Source organism: Cucurbita moschata, unplaced genomic scaffold (assembly GCF_002738365.1).
Source record: "Cucurbita moschata cultivar Rifu unplaced genomic scaffold, Cmos_1.0 Cmo_Scf00002, whole genome shotgun sequence".
Taxonomy (NCBI): Eukaryota; Viridiplantae; Streptophyta; class Magnoliopsida; order Cucurbitales; family Cucurbitaceae; genus Cucurbita; species Cucurbita moschata.
This window is the reverse complement of record NW_019268518.1, coordinates 4,720,333-4,737,174: the sequence shown is the minus strand read 5'-3', so window position 1 is coordinate 4,737,174 and position 16,842 is coordinate 4,720,333. Positions and strand designations below refer to the sequence as shown.

Sequence of the window (16,842 nt, the reverse complement as noted above, 5' to 3'; positions counted from 1 at the left end):
AGGTTAATTTTTTTTAAAGAATTTATAACCGTTATTATGAGGCTAGAAATTAAATTTTTAATAATTTTTTTCTTAATACGAGATATATTATTTTTTTAGAAGATATAATTAAAAATGAGTTCAATCTAATTATTATATCTCGATAAATAAGGTATTAATTTTATTTTTAAGGTTAATTTTTAAAATATAAAATAAATAAATGATTGATTCAACTAAAAAAAAGTCTGATTATAAAATTTAAAAAATCTATATTTTTTAAATAAAGTGTTATTTCATCCAAAATTAACTTAAAGATATTTTTTATTTTAAGGATCTTAATAATTTTTGAAATATAAATTTGTTTTTATTTATTTAGTATCTCAAAATTGGTTTGGAATTCTATAATCCGTACCAAACAAGTCCTCAGTGACGTGTAAAACCCTTATTTCACTGTCGCTGAACTGATGCTTCCACCCTTCATGCTTCATTTTCTCACTGGACCGTGATTTCCTTGGCCCCCTTGTTCGTAATATCCAGAAATTGCGAAAAAATGAGCCCTCGATTACGCCTTTCACTCTGCAGATTGCTTGCTGGAAAATCTCAGGCTTCTACTTCTTCATCTTCGTGTAGCGTTCGTCGAATTCTGGACTCTTCTCTGTTGCCAAATTCTGAGTTTCCTTACAAATTGCGACCAGATGATCTCCATTTTTCGTATGTAATGAGGTCGAATCGTCAGTTTGTAACTCTTCAGTGGTTGAGGAGGTACAGTGGTGGTTCGGGCAACTCGGAGCCGGAGTTTGATCAGATTAGAGAGGTGGACAGGATCAATCTCAAGTTTGCTGAAGCGAGAGAAGAGATAGAGTCGGCTATGGAGTCTAAAGAGACCGTTTATTTTAATGAAGAGGCCGAGTGTGCTCGGGATGCTGTGAAGGAAGTTTTAGACATGTACGAGGGGCTTCTTGCGAAATTGTGCGAGAACGAGAGGAAGGCGTTGCAGAGGTCCATGGGGCTTAAGATTGAGCAGTTGAAGGCTGAGCTTCAACAGCTTGACGAGTAATTGAGGTTCATGTATTTCATTTTGTTCTTCCCAATTTTAAACATAATCCAATCTCCCATTCATTTTCTTGCCTGATTGCTGCTTGTGACATTGTAAGCAAGTTTGGCGTTAATAACTCAGCTCTAGGGTTAGGAATGGCGTGTGGGAACTTGTTTAATTGTTTCTTCCTCGAGAAATGACACTACTGCTAAAGGAAGGAGTTTAGTTCGAACCTACCTCCTTTTCCTTTTCATTTTTCCAATTTGACGTTTATTCTGAATGGTTTGATGGTGCTAAATCTTGATTATCGTTTTGTTATTGAGGATTGAACTACCCATGAAAGCATTATAGCTATACTATAGACATCTCATTTCGCACTTCATGGTGCATTTGATTCTGCATTTTGTGGGAATTTTGTTTGATTGGCGATCAAATTTCTTGCTTTTTGGAGTTTAAGATGCGGAAATGCAGAGTATCTATCTATCTATCTATCTATACGAACCCCACGGGACCTTAGCTTTCTTATTAAGGTTCTAACTGCGATTCGTCAACTTTTTTGGGAAGGCAAATTATGAGATCCCACATCGTTTGGGGAGGAGAACGAAACATTCTTTATAAGGGTGTGGAAACCTCTCCTTAGCAGATGCGTTTTAAAAACCTTGAGGAGAAGCCCGAAAGGGAAAGTCCAAAGAGGACAATATCTGCTAGTGGTGGGCTTGGGCCTTTACACAAATAGTAATACCAAACATCGCAAAGAATCGCCTCCATTGCTGTTTAATGAAGCCGCTGTGAAGAAAGACGTGGTCTGAAGATTCCTCTTCATTTTTGTAATGGCAGCACATTGAAGGGAGAAGGGCCTAGTCTTTGCATTGCCTTCATCATCAGTAGTGAGACTCCTGTGGGCTAGGGATCATAAAAGTGTCATTAGTGTTTAAGGCTAAGGTTTAGTCATAAATGAAGTAGAACTAGTCTGTTTGATATTGATCTTCCTCTGCTGCAATTTTTATTACCAGTGACAAGATTCCTGTGCAAACTAAATTAAGTTTATTTAACTTTATGATCCAAGCTAGGGTAAAGACAGGAATAAGATTCAATTTACTGCTATCATATTAATAGTTACCTTATATTAGTTCTAGAAGGTGGCATGGTTCCTAACTGTATATCTTGGTCTTGCAAGATTTCTTTAGCTTTGTTTTACACGTGTGTACGTGTGTGTGTGTGTGTGTGACATGTTCTTAGTCATGTTCTCGTCTTGTATATTTGACCGTTCATAGTAAGGGCCATGCTAGACCTTATCCTCTGGAAAACTGGAACACACTAGTTTCCATGCTGCTGGATTGTCTGAATCACTTTGCTGCAAGGCAGATAAGTTTCATCTGGACTTGTCCATAAATTGTAGATTGTAGAAAAATTGGCCAATAGGTGTTCTTTTTCTTGATGTGCCTGTGATGGAGAGGGATCACTCCACAAAGACTCCTCCAATTACACTGTCATAAGAATCTTCCATATGTCAGCTGCGAGACCTCACATCGGTTGGAGAGGGGAACAAACATTCTTTATAAGAGTGTGGAAACCTCCCCCTAGCAAACGCGTTTTTAAAACTTTGAGGGAAAGCTCGGAAGAGAAAACTCTAAAGAGGACAATATTTGCTAGAGGTGGGCTTGGGTCGTTACAACCCTGTCATCTCTCATCTAAGCTCCTAATGGAAGACAAGAGACTGCTAACTTTGCTTTGGTATCTTTCTACGAGACAGTTAAGAATAGTATTAAAACACATTTGAAGAATAAAGGATCGAAGATCAATATTTGTTATTTCTAATTACAACACCATGTAATTGGATCTGCTTTACAAGTTAAACATTCATCCACCAATTGGTTTGCTACAACTTTAGACAGTTTGCTTCCTGAATTTTCTAGCAGCCTGGGTCAGAACCTTTTTGAAGGACCATACCGAATAATTTGATTGCCGCCCAAACAAAAGAAAGGTGGATTTGATGGGGACTATACATGAAACTGAGGGAGATGATGTGTATGTAGCAAAATGAACTAGGAGGTATTCATTGAACTTAGAACAGAATGTCGATAGGATATACCATACGCTCCTGACAACTTACAACCATAAAATGTAGCTTACACTGCCTGCTGAATCTCATCGAAAGATTTGAGGTAAGCTTTTTGGAGCCCTAATTTTGGAGTTTTCTCCGACATACTTTTTTTGCAATAAAGGATGTGATAAGAGCAAAGAAAAGCTTCTTGCAGGTTCTAGTAAGCGGGTAACTAAGATCTACTTGTCGGGAAGAAGTTAACATGGACATATTTAGAAGTTTTAACTTTCAATGGCATACCTTCAATGGACTTTTTTTTTTTTTTTTTCCTTTCAATTTCCTTGTATGGAGGAACAGAAGGAAATCTCTGGGGAGTTATCAGTCCTCATTTTTTTTTCATCTTCTAACGTGTGGTTAAGATTCTCTTCCATCTTCTAACGTGTGTTTCTTTTATAAATTATTGCACCAACTTTTTGCACAAATTCAATTTTATACTGCTTATATTTATTGTAGACCCAGTGATTTATAATTTTATGCATGTGATTGATTTCTGGCTTGTAATGCCCAAGATCCACCGCTAGCAGATATTGTCCTCTTTGGGCTTTTCCTTTCGGGCTTCCCTTCAAGGCTTTAAAACGCGTCTGCTAGGGGAAGGTTTCCACACCCTTATAAAGGGTATTTGTTCTCCTCCCCAACCAATGTGGGACATCACATGGCTTCCTCTTTTTCGGACTTGATGGGGTTGAAAGGCATAGCTCTTTTCTTTTTTCTTTGAGAAGGAAACCATATTTCATTGATATTGACTGTAGTTGCATTGGTATTAGAGTTCTCTTGTGCTTGTAAAATGGAAACTTTCTCAAAATTTGAAGTTCTAAACCAAAGTAGTTTTTTATATGCTCCTTTGCACAAAAACACTTCTTTCGTTTTACTAATCACCCTCGATAAAATCTCATTTCTTTTCAAAAACAATAAGAAAACCATGTATAGACTTAAAATTTTTGAGTGTTGCAGCCTTTATACCTCTCTCCTGGATAGATGGAATCAATTTCCTGTTTAATAGCTTGAACTTTTAAATGTTCTAGATGCTGGAATTATAGCCTGATGCCCAACTGCTATATGAACTTTAGGAACTTCTTTCAGGTGATGATTTTAATACTTTCGTCGAAGTCGTAAAGCTGCAGTTCCTTAGTTTATATGGACTGAGGTGAATCTCATCTTTAATTCTTTACAGATTATGAACTTTAAGAAGTTGTTAATCAGGTATGATTGGGAAGTTCTAAAATGTTTGGGTAAAAAGGTCCCAAGAGTTGTATATAGTCTGTGGAAGATTTAGGTTCTCTGTCTCTTAATCTGATTTATATAGTGGAGGAACCATTCAAAAAGGAGGAAAGGGGTGATGCATTTTTATGATATCACTCATTTATTATGCCCTTTGCACATGGTTGGAAAAGGTTGATATCTGTGGTGGTTCCATATGTTATCTACAACTTTTAGCAGTGGTCATTATAGCATTATCTTAGCTTTTGTGGAATGATTCTGAAGGGCATTCTTAAAGATCACATAACTTTTCATTATCTGCATTATGTACTTCATTATTTTTCAAACTTCCCTCACTTTCTTGGTACATTTTTCATTGCTTTCAATGTTATTAGTATGATTTTGATCTCTAAACTCTTACTCATAGTTTCATAGTTGGTCTCATAACTTCTACCCATGTTCATTTGGATCACTAATTCCTTAAAGCTTCAATTTCATCCCTGACTTCTTGTTTGGTCTCTGTCATAGAAATCTTGTTTTTATGTTCATGAATGTGTGTAATATAAACATAGTTTATTAACTATATGTTATATTCCATCTATTATTGCATTTAGAATTCAAGAAAAGAGAAGGGATTAATCTTGATATTTTGATAATGGAAGAACTAACATGGAAAAAGAAATAAAGTTGACCAAAATCATGAAATAGAATATGAATGATAATAGGGTTTGCATCTTTTTGACCTCTTTTTTGACTTGGTGCTGGATATGATGAAGGGTATTGTAGGTTGTGAGGAGACAAGATTTGTCTTCTGAAGCATGTGCCCTTCAAAGTAAGAGAAGCATGCCCTCCACAGCTTGTCTGCTTTTTCCCTGCAAGATGTGGCCTACTACGCCACACTACACATGTTGGAAATCTGGAATATCACTGCCAAGGACTTCCTCCCCTTTATTTCAGGTGCCCATCTTGTGGATCGATTACAATAATAATAACAAATACCAAGTTTTTAGTTTGTTTTGAAATATGTTTAGAAACTGCTTAGTTGCATATCGACGAATAGGTATCGTCTCGTTGAATTATATGGGGTGGATAGAGAGGTTCATTAACTAATATATAGACGAAATGTCGATATATTGATAATAACAATAGTAACAAATACCAAGTTTTTAGTTTGCTTTGAAATATGTTTAGAATCTGCTTAGTTGTATATGGACGAGTAGTTATCGTCTTGTTAAAATATACGGGGTGGATATATGGATGAAATCTCGATATATTGATAATAATATATGGGGTTGATAATAATAACAAATATCAAGTTTTTAGTTCGTTTTGAAATATGTTTAGAATCTGCTTTGTTGCATATCGACAAGTCGGTATCGTCTTGTTAAAATATATGAGGTGGATAGACAGGTTTGTTAACTAATATATGGACCAAATGTCGATATATTGATAATGACATATGGGATTGATAACAAGTTCGTTAAAAATATTTCGAATGTCGATAGACTGTGACCAAATGAATTGATCTCTTCCATTAAACAAAAGCTGTACAAGATTGCAGAGTTCAATTAGATGCCACAAAGATCTCTCTATTTCAAGCATTTCCCTCAATTCTCACCCCAATTTTCTAGTGGATGAGTAAGAATTATTTGAACTTAAATTTGAGGACTGCTTTATTAGAGGTTGGGAGGTTTTGCCCCATTCTTCTGGAGGACTCTTCACCTCCATCAATAATGCTACCACTTCCTTCATTGTTGGCCTTTCTGCTGGAGAGGAGTTCACACAAAACATGGCTATACCAAGTGTTTGAAGCATTTCTTGAACCATCTGATCTGGTAAGCCCTGGAGCTTTGCGTCGAGTATAGATATAGCAGGCTCGAAGCTTGCCATCTTTTTCTTCACCCATTCAACAATGTGAAGACCGTCTCCAACTCGTGCCTCAACTGCGCTACGGCCACTTAGTATCTCTAGCAGAACAACTCCATAGCTATAGACATCACTCTTCTCGGTTATGTTCATGGTATATCCGTATTCTGCATTGGTTTGGGAAAATTTTAGAAACAAATTCAACCGTAAAGATATTCAAGCGATGAATAGAAAAGGAAATCTACCTGGGGCTATATAACCGTATGATCCCGCTACTCTTGAAATTGCGTGGTGATAATTTGGAGCGTTCATCAACTTTGCTAGGCCGAAATCTGCTAGATAAGCTTCAAATTTGGAGTCTAGAAGTATGTTATTGCACTTGACATCTCTGTGAAGAATTGCAGGCACACAATCATGATGAAGATAAGCCAGACCCTGGGCTGTCCCAACTGCAATTTTGTACCTAGTTTCCCAGTCCAAATTCCTGTTTCCTTGCAAGAGTTGTTGTAGATTACCATTGGAAATGTAGTTGTAGAGAAGTAGCTTGACGCTTCTATTAGAGCAATAACCAATGAGCTTCACTATGTTTCGATGTCGAATATGCCCGAGAATTTGAATCTCCGCTGCACACGAGTCAACTGCTTCTTCATCCTGCTTCGTTTTCCATAGTTTCTTCACTGCAACTAATTCACCATTTGGCATATCTGCTTTATAAACAACCCCAGAACAACCTTTTCCAATTATGTTTTCGTCTTTCATGGATTCCAAGATGTTATCTATGGTAAAATTGAGCTTCTGAAATGGGATGAAAGTCCATGGATAAGAGAAATCCTCGGCAGCCGATGCAGGGGACGACGTCCTGGAATGTTTCTCCGCCATGTACTTGCGATTTCGTGAAACTACTATCCACAACGCAAAAATTAGGATGAGAACTGCAGCAAGAATGATGGTAATCAAAGCAGCAGCTTTTACAGACTTTAAGCCAGTTCTTCGCATCGAACTCGAAGAACAAGTAAATCCATTGAGTGATTTACAAAGATTCACGTTCTGATCATAAGCATCTCGTGGTAGCGTTTTAAAAAATGGCGTTACAGGCATAGGACCTGAGAAATTGTTGTGGGAGATATTGAGAGAAGTGAGACTAGTCAAGAGTCCCAACACTTTAATGTTTCCATAAAGCATGTTATGGGAAAGATCAAGTGATTGTAACTGTGTCAAACTGGACATCGCCTCGGGAATTTCTCCGGTAAGCCCGTTCGAGCTCAAGTCCAAACAGATCGACAAGCTCTTCATGTAACCAATTTCTGGTGGTATAGTACCAGAGAGACTGTTGTAACTCAAATCAAGTAGAGTTAGTTTCTCCAGGTTCTTGATGGACTTTGGAATTGACCCTGACAGTAGATTATTGTTGAGAATAAGTTTATTCAAATAACTGAAGTTTCCAAAGCTCTCAGGAATTTCACCGGTGAAGCTGTTTCGACTGAGATCGAGCTGCTCCAAGTTCACCAACTCCCCAAGCTGGGGAGGAATTTCACCAGTTATATAGTTATTATGCACATCAAGTAGCTCAAGAACTGTAATATTAGCAATCTCAGGCGGAAGGCCACCCGAAAAATGATTCATATACAAGTCGAGAAAGACGAGATTTTGCAACCGTCCTACCTCCTTCGGAATCTGGCCTGAAAGCTGGTTTTCTCCAAGCCTCAACCTCACTAATGATTGACAATTTGCGACGCTTCGAGGCAACCCGCCAGATAAAGAATTTCCGAGGAGCAAAAGCTTGCTCAGCTTCTTCAAGCTGAAAATTTCTTCTGGGATTACCCCAGTGAGCTTGTTTCTTGAAAGATCAAAGGCATATAACTCAGTGCAGTTGCCGAAGGAAGATGGTATGGTTCCTGACACAGAATTCCCCCATAAGAAAAAGCTTTGCAGGGATCTCAAATTGCCAAGTTCTGGTGGAATTTCACCTGATAGTTGATTATTATCAAGCTGAAGGGCAGTCAAGCTTGTGCAGTTGCCTAGTTGCCACGGTATCACACCCGAGATTGAATTGTCCGATACATGAAACTGTTCAAGAACAACCAACTTCCCTAAATCACTTGGGATTTCACCAGAAAGATCATTCTCCGACGCATCAAAGACAACTAGAGCCGAACAATTTGAAATTTCTAACGGTATCGCCCCTGATAGAGCATTGCCCCAGAGAAACAAACTAGTAAGCTTCTGCAACCTACCCAGCTGAGGAGGAATATAACCATTGAGCTTGTTCATATGCAAATACAAATCCCTTAGCTCAGAACAAAGCCCCAACTCAGGAGGTATTGAACCAGATATCTCAGTATCATAGAGTGACAAAGTTTGGAGATTGATTAAGTTCCCAAATGTAGACGGTATAGCCCCTGAAAGCGCCGTAGCCGCTGCCCCAAATGTAGTGAGATTAGTAAGCAGCCCCATCTGTGACGGAATCTCTCCCGAAAGGAACGGATTCCCTCCGATTCGAAACTCTTGAAGAGACAGCAAAGAACCAAATTGTGATGGTATAGAGCCATTAAACAAATTGTCTTGGAGGCAAAGAATTTGCAGAGAAGCCAGATTAGCAAGCTGCGGAGGAATCTTACCAGAAAGTCTATTGGAATTCAGGAAAAGGAATTGAAGTGAAGAAAGAGAACCAAGCTGAGGAGGAATTGGACCATAGAGATCATTGGATGAAAGGTCCAACAGGCGAAGATGAGTGAGTAGGCCAAAAGAGGAAGGGATTGAGCCAGATACATTGGTGGAAGAGAGATTAAGAAGTTGCAGAGAAGATAAAGAAGACAACTCAGGAGGCAAAACAGAGAGGTTTAAGAACGTTTTAGGAAGAGATAATGAAATGACTCTGTTCTGAGGAGAACAAGTGATTCCTTCCCAAGAACAAGGGTTTTGGCTAGATGGATTCCAAGAGGCAAGAACAGAAGGACCAGCAGCAGATACGAGAGAGAGAAGCGCTTCTCCATCGGGAGATAGAGAAGCAACTAATGAACTCTCCATTGTTAAGGTTAAGCACATAGCCATGAAGTACAATAGACACCGTTTAAGAAATCCATCGATTGCTCCCTCCATTAGAGCTCTGGAAAAAATGATTTGACCTCGAAAACGAATAAAGTTAACTATGGCCGTCGTCTCGGTGGTTGCTTTGCTTTGCTTCAATGGCGGATAAAAGATTTTCACTCACTCTCAGTGACAAAATCCATGTGAAAGAGGTCTCAATGGTGGAATCAAATAGAACGAATGCTTAAATCAGACTCAATACAGCATGTGAACGGTAAATATATATTATTCGAGGAAAAAAACTTCCTCAAATCAATCAAAAGCAATTAATGATCATCATCGAAGCCTCTGTAACTCACCATGAAACCTACCCCCTCCGAAGCCGGAATTGGAGATATCGCCGGCGGCCACCGCTTCAGTTCCGAGCCGATACAACCGGAGCTGGAAAGTCCTCAACCATGGAAGCCATGGCAAGTGGTTGAAAGTAGAGAGTGTTATTGCCGGAGCTTGGTCGAACTGCTTCAATGGCGTTTATGGGATGGGGGAAAAATGTGAGTGAGAGAGAAAGAGGAAGAGGGGGGCAGTGTGCAAGTGCATGCTATATTATCGAGACGTGGGATTCCAACTTCTTTCTCTATTTATTGTTTTTAAATTGAAAACAATCATGACTTTATTTTGCTGCAGTCATCAGCTTATTTGGGCACTATTTGTATTTTTTGTAAGGGTATTTATGTCTTTTCTTAACATTTATAGAGTCTAATTTAGACTATAGGTGCCCCGAGTAAAAATGAGTTTATTTCTCTCACTAGCTATCGACACCCGATACTAATGAGCTTAGGGAAAATACTGACTTCAACCCACGGTTAGATGAACCCAACTCTCCACAATAACTTTACGGGCTATTTTTATGTTATATTTGTATTTTTTTTCAAGGGTATTTATGTCTTTTCTTAACGTTTATAGAGTCTATTTTAGGCCCTATGTACCTTACTGGCTATTTTTATGTGACATTTGTATTTTTTTCAAGGGTATTTATGTCTTTTCTTAACGTTTATAGAGTCTATTGTAGGCCCTATGCACCCGTGAAAAAATGAGTTTAAGGGAAGTATTGGCTTCAACCCACTTGTTAGATGAATACAACTCTCCATAATTGATATTGTTCATTTTGAACATAAGCTCTTCTGGTCTTGCTTTAAGCTTCCCCAAAAAGTCTCATATCAACAGAGATAGTATTCCTTAATTATAAACTTATGATCATTTTCTAAATTAGACGATGTGGGACTTTCATCCAACACACCTAACAGGTTTCAAATTTTCTCGTCCTTCTATAAATTGAACTATTTTTAGAAGAACAAAAGTCAAACATAAGTTTAGTCGTATTCAAAAACTTTTAAATTGAACTCGCTAACGTATAAACTATCTGGGCTCTTTAATAATTCAAACAATCGTAGAAGGTTACAAGTCGGGTTGAGAGAGTTTAATAGATCGATACAACTGAAACCATTAATAACACCCAAAACGACAAAAGAAAATTAAGTTAACTACGTCAGACACAAGAACATAAACGACGAATGTAACCTTCCCACCGAGATCCTTCCAAACCTTTAAATAACTCGGCGAGAAAGTAAAATCAATTATGGTTCACAAGCGGTGAATCATAAATTTTATTATTAACGTCATTAACTCAATAAAGACTAAGATTTATCTATCGAACAAACTTTACTTAATTTGATCGAACGAAATAAAAGTAGTACGACATAGGGGTAAAATGGGAATTTCATCCAGCCTAGGGCAGGCGGAAGGAGAATCAAAGATTTCAGGGCCATGTCCAAGCCTATTGCCTTGGAAAGACAATTATAAAAATAAAAAACCCACCAAGCCTGTAAGGGCACTTCGTACATTGTGAAAACTTTTAGGGCAGTGGCTTTTATGTAATTTAACGCATTGCCCATGTTCAGGTAGGGGCTTTTCCGTAATTTAACCTATTTATAACAAATCCCCTTGACGCGGCCTCAGCCCTTTGGATTATATTATTATATTTGAAGGGTAGGCGTCATAAGGGAAACAAGCTCAGTTCCAAGGGTATAATCGACATTTCGTAGACAAGTTAATTTAATTTCCCCCCCCCCCTTTTTTACTGCGTCATTAATTACCTTCATCCGTGAAAATACGAGGATGAGGTCCAGGTTAGTTTTGTTACCGAGGTAAACGTGGTGGGTTTGTTTTGGGAAGGGAGGAAAAAAATAAATAATTAATAATTAACAATTATAATTATTATTTTATTTTTTAGGGCACAGTGAACGATTAGGGCGTGTTTGGGCTTTTGCTTTTATTGTTTTATTATGTTTACTTTTAGCCGCAAGGCAGTTTTGGAGCGAAAATTTGAAAATAATATTTAGAAAGACGATTTTGCCCCTATGTGTTTTGATTTCCAGGGGTAATTTTGGGATTTCGCTTGTGTGTGCGGCGGTGATTAATTGGGTGCAGTGCTCCATATAGGTGGGTGAAAAAAAAGAAGATTAAACCCCTAGAGGTAGTCTTTTTTATATATATTTAAGAAATAAATAAAATAAGTACTAATTTAAATGTACTTTGTGTTATTTTTTCCATAAATATTTAGAAGCCCAATGAATCCTCATCATCTTTTTTTTTTATTTATTTAAAAAAACTATATTTAAATATATTGAATTCAGACTAAATTAAAAAATATATATTTTTAAACTCAGTAAAAAATAACTTTTAAAAAAATAGTTTTTAAATAATAAGTCATCTTCTTATCAAAATTAAAGAGTCAATTGAGTATCTCAAGATTGAAAAATCAAACGTTCGAGATCGATTTATAAAAAAGGGTAATATTATAAATTTGAAATAATAAAACTATTTTTAAAAATATATGTAATTTTATAACTTAATATTAAATTTAAAAAAAAAATGGTTGACCTCATGTATACATCTTGGATTAAAAATGACTAAATATTGATATATGTTGGTTTTTAAATAATTTAATTTGGTACTTAAACTGTATAAAGTAAAATTTTCATTTGTTATTAAAGTTTGTGGTGTAATTTATAGGCATCTTATGTAGTATGATACAAGATTTGTATTTTAAACGTTTTATTAATTTTTTTATTTTGTATCTAATAAAATTTTTAACTTAAAAAATTCCAAAAAAATCATAAATTTTTATTTGACATTTTTTAAAAAATTTTAAAAATCACAAGTTTAATACATTATTAGACACAAACTTCAATTTTATGTCCAATATATAAAATTAAAAAATTAAGAGAAAAATTGAAAGAAATAATTTCAAGAGTAAAAAATAAAATAAAAAACAAAGAAAAATTCACTATGTTCAAAATTTTATCTTTAAAACTTCCCTTTCCCTGGATTTTATCTCCTTAAAACTCAAGGACACCGATCCCGATCCCGTTCAAGTAACGTCATTTCTCATTCCTTGGTTTATATCATTCCACAAAATCGAACAGGAACGGTCAACGACAAATGATAACGAAAACTCATTCATGAAGGGTTGGTTGGTTGGGAAGCATGAAAGAGAGATCATATAAACAACTACCTTTCGAATTTGAACCACTTCCAGTTCGCATACATGCTCGATTCTTTTTCGAATGGAAGATCTGTAGTTGGAGCATGTTCGGATCTTGGAACGGGAGCAGGTAACGGCCTGGATACGCCTTTGATCACGGGTAGCTTTTGTCTATACTTCTTTGCCATGATCTTGGCCTCCGAAAATACTTTCTGATAAAGGAAAAGAAAAAATGACACGGTCAATTTTTGAAGAAAATGAGGTTCATCGGTGAGGAGGATCGATGTGTGCTACCTCTTTGTTCGATATAAAGAGTCCGGGCTCGCTTTCAAGGTCAGCTATACTGTAAAACCATAAAGGCAAAATTTAAGTTACAAGATGCACCAATCATAAGACTGTTAGATTGAATAATAATATGCTTCTGAACTACCTTAAAGATATCTTGTTAGGAAAATTTGACTTCACAACTAGAACTTTGACCTTTTCGCCCACTACAAGTAAGTCACTCACCGAGGTAACTCGGGCACGGGTGATGTTTGAAACATGGAGTAACCCGCTGAGGAACATTCAGATGGATGTATCAATAATTCTCAGAAGCTAAAGATCGATAAGAACAACAAAATATGGTATGTCCGGTCAAAACATAACACTAAATTTTTAATTTCATCAAACTCAACTCGAGAGGAAGTTGCAGGCTAAGTAAATTGAAACTCACAGTCTGTTCGTATCGCCAATTCTAATTTGAGCTCCAAACGGAAATATTTTCGTCACGGTCCCGTCTAGAAGCGTTCCCTCACGTAGGTACAACGTTTCCTGAGATAAGAGACACAAAATCGCCTATTTATATTGGTGTACTCATGCAATACCTTGAGGAGAAATTTGAAAAATGTAGTGGTTAAACTGACCCAAGCTTGTCTCTCACTTAGTATCACATCGTTCTTAGCTTCGACTATTCGAGTGATTTGCACAAAGATCCGACGTCCCACCTGCACGATAGGAGACAAGTACAGTGAGCTAAGGTCGTCTATACCGTCCTTTTGTCCAATTATGTCAAGCAAAGAGTGTTTAGTAAGATCGCTATTGCAAAGAGCTCGGTTCAAGGCACAGAGGTCTCTGATGCAAAAGGCGCACCAGTTCGAAGGGATTCGAGTAATCATGAATAAGAACATGATACAACAACATTTTAAGGACATGGCAACTTCATAGTCTCGGGGCAACAACGATTTTCAATGGAATGGGGAGAGGCCATTTACATGACAGGTGAACCGAACGCTTTTCTAAGATAACGCATATAGCAGCTGAAAAATAAAAGAAACCGAAGCGTACTCACATATTCTTTCCACTCCGTGAAGTTATTTGCTCTATTCAATAACTCACCCTTCGGAAGAAATGCTCGCAAACCCTGCATAACCAAACTTCAGAACCGAACCGAAACAAAACATAAGCATAGACAAACGAAACAGAAGTCCAAGACCAAATGAATTACTATCACATAAACAACCTCAATTCTTGTAAGAAGGCCTCCCGCATTCCACTCTGATATTCTAACTTCAATTGGCTCGTTGAGTCGTTTTATCTGTCGAACAAGGAAACCACAACATATACATACATTTCTTCTTTGTACCCTCTAAGACGGAAACTTCAGTAAGCAGAGAAGCTTTTAAAGAAAAGAACCTGCCTCACTCGATGCCAAGCTAACCACCGAAACAATCTTCTAGTCGTTAGCAATGGTCGACCACCGAGTCTCCTTCCCAAAACCTCTGCAAACAAAACCGTGCCAGTCTCTATGATAGGTTGCCCCGGCCCCGGTTCATCACTAACAGCATTATCATATTTCACCAGCCCCATCTTCCCATTAACCATAAAAGACTCGGCATCCTTGTCGAGATCCAAGAATTCCATCTCTTTGTCATACAAACGAAGCACTTCTTTTGTCAACATTGTCCCTAATAAATCCGCCCCCATATCGATATCAAGCTTGTTTTCGTCACCTGAGACGACTACACCGACCACGACATCTCCAGGTTTGGGCTCATAGTACTCAACATTTAATTTATTGGCTTCTTTATCAGATTCATCCTCTCCATCAATTTTCTCTTCAAATGCTTGTAATGCTTTTTCCTCTTCTTCATTTTCTACAGAATCTATAATCTTAAAGAACTTCATAAATAGCGTCAAGCTCTCATTCTCATCAGGATTTACAACCTCTTTATGAACTTCTGATGAACTACCGTTGCTTATAGAAGCACGAGAGGGCTTTTTTAACAAACTAAGTTCATAAATGTCTTCAGTTCCATCCTGGTGGCCCGATAAATTACGAAGAACATCATTCCTAGAGCAAAATATTACGCTATTTCTTTCCCGAAATGTAAACTTCTTAGATTTATTGCAGTTATCGGACCAATTAGAAGTGGAACAGAATTTTGAATTTGAGATTAGTGGCGTTAGAAATCCGGGAAAGGTGCGAAATGTTCTAAAGGAATTGGATGAAACTAAGCAATTTTGAGGCTCGAATGACGAATTAGGAACGGAAAGATACTTACAGGATCGAAGTCCCGCAACGGTTAGCATCTCTTTTGGCTGTCCACCTCATGAGCTGAGCTCGGCGCCGTCGCATTCAGCCTTGTATGAAACTTGAAACTGCATTCTCGAGCGCAATATCCGTCCTCTGTTAATATTCTTCGGCGCGAGTGTTCTGGGCCTGGGGAGTGAAGTAGGAGAGATGGGCCCTGGGCTTGGGCTTCAAATGGGCCTGAGATTGGGCTTGAAGGCTGAGCCCTTGGGTGGATACCAGGCGATGTGCCGGCCCGAATGGAGTGAATTTGGGGGGCCCACATCGATTGGAGAAAGGAACGAGTGTCAGCAATGACATTGGGTCTCAAAGGAGAGTAGATTGTGAAATCCCACTTTGGTTGAAGACGAGAATGAAACATTTTTTTATAACTTTACAAAAGTGTGAAAACTTCTCCCTAACGTACGCGTTTTAAAAATTTTGAAGTAAATCTCAAAAGATAAAGTCCAAAAAGGACTATCTATTAGGGGTGGGCTGTTATAAAATTTATTTTAAGTATTTAAAAAATTATTTCAAATATATTAATTAGTATAATTTTTAAAAATTAAAATTTTCAATATTACAAATTAGTTTCAACCTTAAAATTATATATATATATATATATATATATATATATATATATAATATATTAGCAACAGCAAACAATATTAAATTAAAATGTCATTAATTAAAGGAATATTATCATCAAACCATAATTAAGTAATTCATGCACTTTCATAAGTCGTAAATTCAAAATAAATAAATAAATAAAATAAAATAATGTTCTTATCAAAATTGCCAGGTGTCAGACAAGCACAATATTTTAATATAAATAAACAAAATAAAAGGATGAGGAAGCTCGATGACTTCACTAAAACTAATATAATAATCAGAGCCGTTGACTTTGATCACATGGAACGGCAGACAAGAACGATGGATATCTCCTGATGTTACCACGTGTCAATCGTACAATAATCCCATCACCATGTGACGTACATCGTAGCCACCGTAAGTCAAACGCACCAGATTCCTTTCATTTCAATTATAAATACGACCAATAAAAGGCTGCCTGGAACTTAATTATGTTATTTTTGTTGGGGAAAATAATTTATCGAATATTCGTTGTGTTGTTAATAAATAGCTAAAATCTCTAAAATATGACATTGGCATTATCTGGTTCATTTAAAAATTATTATATTAAATTATTTTTTCTTCTATATATTGTACTTTTAATATTTTATTTTTATTTTGTCTTGATTTGATTAAAATATAAATAAAAAAATCTTATTTTTTCATAAAAGAATGTCACGGGTATCTAATGTCCCATCACATTGTCTTAAATTTTTAACAGAAAAATAGCTATTAATATTATATTTATCAACTAATAAATATTTAAGATTTATATGGAAATTTGTCATCTAGTGTATTTAAAAAAAATAAAAATAAAAAACTTCTTTTTTTTTGCCTTATTTTTTTGTTTATGGATTGATTTAGAGCTTTGAATTATTATTTCAATTATATGTGTAATAATTTTTGGA

At 36.7% G+C, this 16,842-nt stretch overlaps 3 protein-coding genes across 7 annotated transcripts; 1 reads left to right on the top strand and 2 right to left on the bottom strand.

Annotated features, from left to right (window-relative positions):
- The first annotated feature begins 447 nt into the window (after positions 1–447).
- Positions 448–5,449, top strand: LOC111464557. Of its 2 annotated transcripts, none has more exons than XM_023108822.1 (2): positions 448–1,041; positions 5,103–5,449. In XM_023108822.1, exon 1 carries the CDS (start codon positions 530–532, stop codon positions 1,034–1,036), a length of 507 nt encoding a protein of 168 aa, XP_022964590.1. In that variant the 5' UTR covers positions 448–529; the 3' UTR covers positions 1,037–1,041; positions 5,103–5,449. The 2 variants fall into 2 exon arrangements, with proteins under 2 accessions (XP_022964590.1, XP_022964579.1); XM_023108811.1 differs by having other exon boundaries at positions 5,093–5,449.
- Positions 5,450–5,850: 401 nt separating this feature from the next.
- On the bottom strand, positions 5,851–9,814 carry LOC111456477 (probable LRR receptor-like serine/threonine-protein kinase At1g34110). The gene is made up of 2 exons (XM_023098350.1): positions 6,428–9,814; positions 5,851–6,349 (listed from the first exon to the last, which is right to left on the bottom strand). The coding sequence occupies exons 1-2, from the start codon at positions 9,279–9,281 to the stop codon at positions 5,931–5,933; spliced, it is 3,273 nt and encodes a 1,090-aa protein (XP_022954118.1). The 5' UTR covers positions 9,282–9,814; the 3' UTR covers positions 5,851–5,930.
- Positions 9,815–12,563: 2,749 nt separating this feature from the next.
- On the bottom strand, positions 12,564–15,394 carry LOC111455668 (30S ribosomal protein S1). Of its 4 annotated transcripts, none has more exons than XM_023097380.1 (10): positions 15,297–15,394; positions 14,428–15,051; positions 14,255–14,329; positions 14,084–14,155; positions 13,659–13,739; positions 13,469–13,566; positions 13,184–13,309; positions 13,048–13,096; positions 12,784–12,965; positions 12,564–12,663 (listed from the first exon to the last, which is right to left on the bottom strand). In XM_023097380.1, the coding sequence occupies exons 2-10, from the start codon at positions 14,917–14,919 to the stop codon at positions 12,657–12,659; spliced, it is 1,182 nt and encodes a 393-aa protein (XP_022953148.1). In that variant the 5' UTR covers positions 14,920–15,051; positions 15,297–15,394; the 3' UTR covers positions 12,564–12,656. The 4 variants fall into 4 exon arrangements, with proteins under 4 accessions (XP_022953148.1, XP_022953147.1, XP_022953145.1 ...); XM_023097379.1 differs by having other exon boundaries at positions 14,428–14,897; XM_023097377.1 differs by having other exon boundaries at positions 14,428–15,394.
- Positions 15,395–16,842: the final 1,448 nt, after the last annotated feature.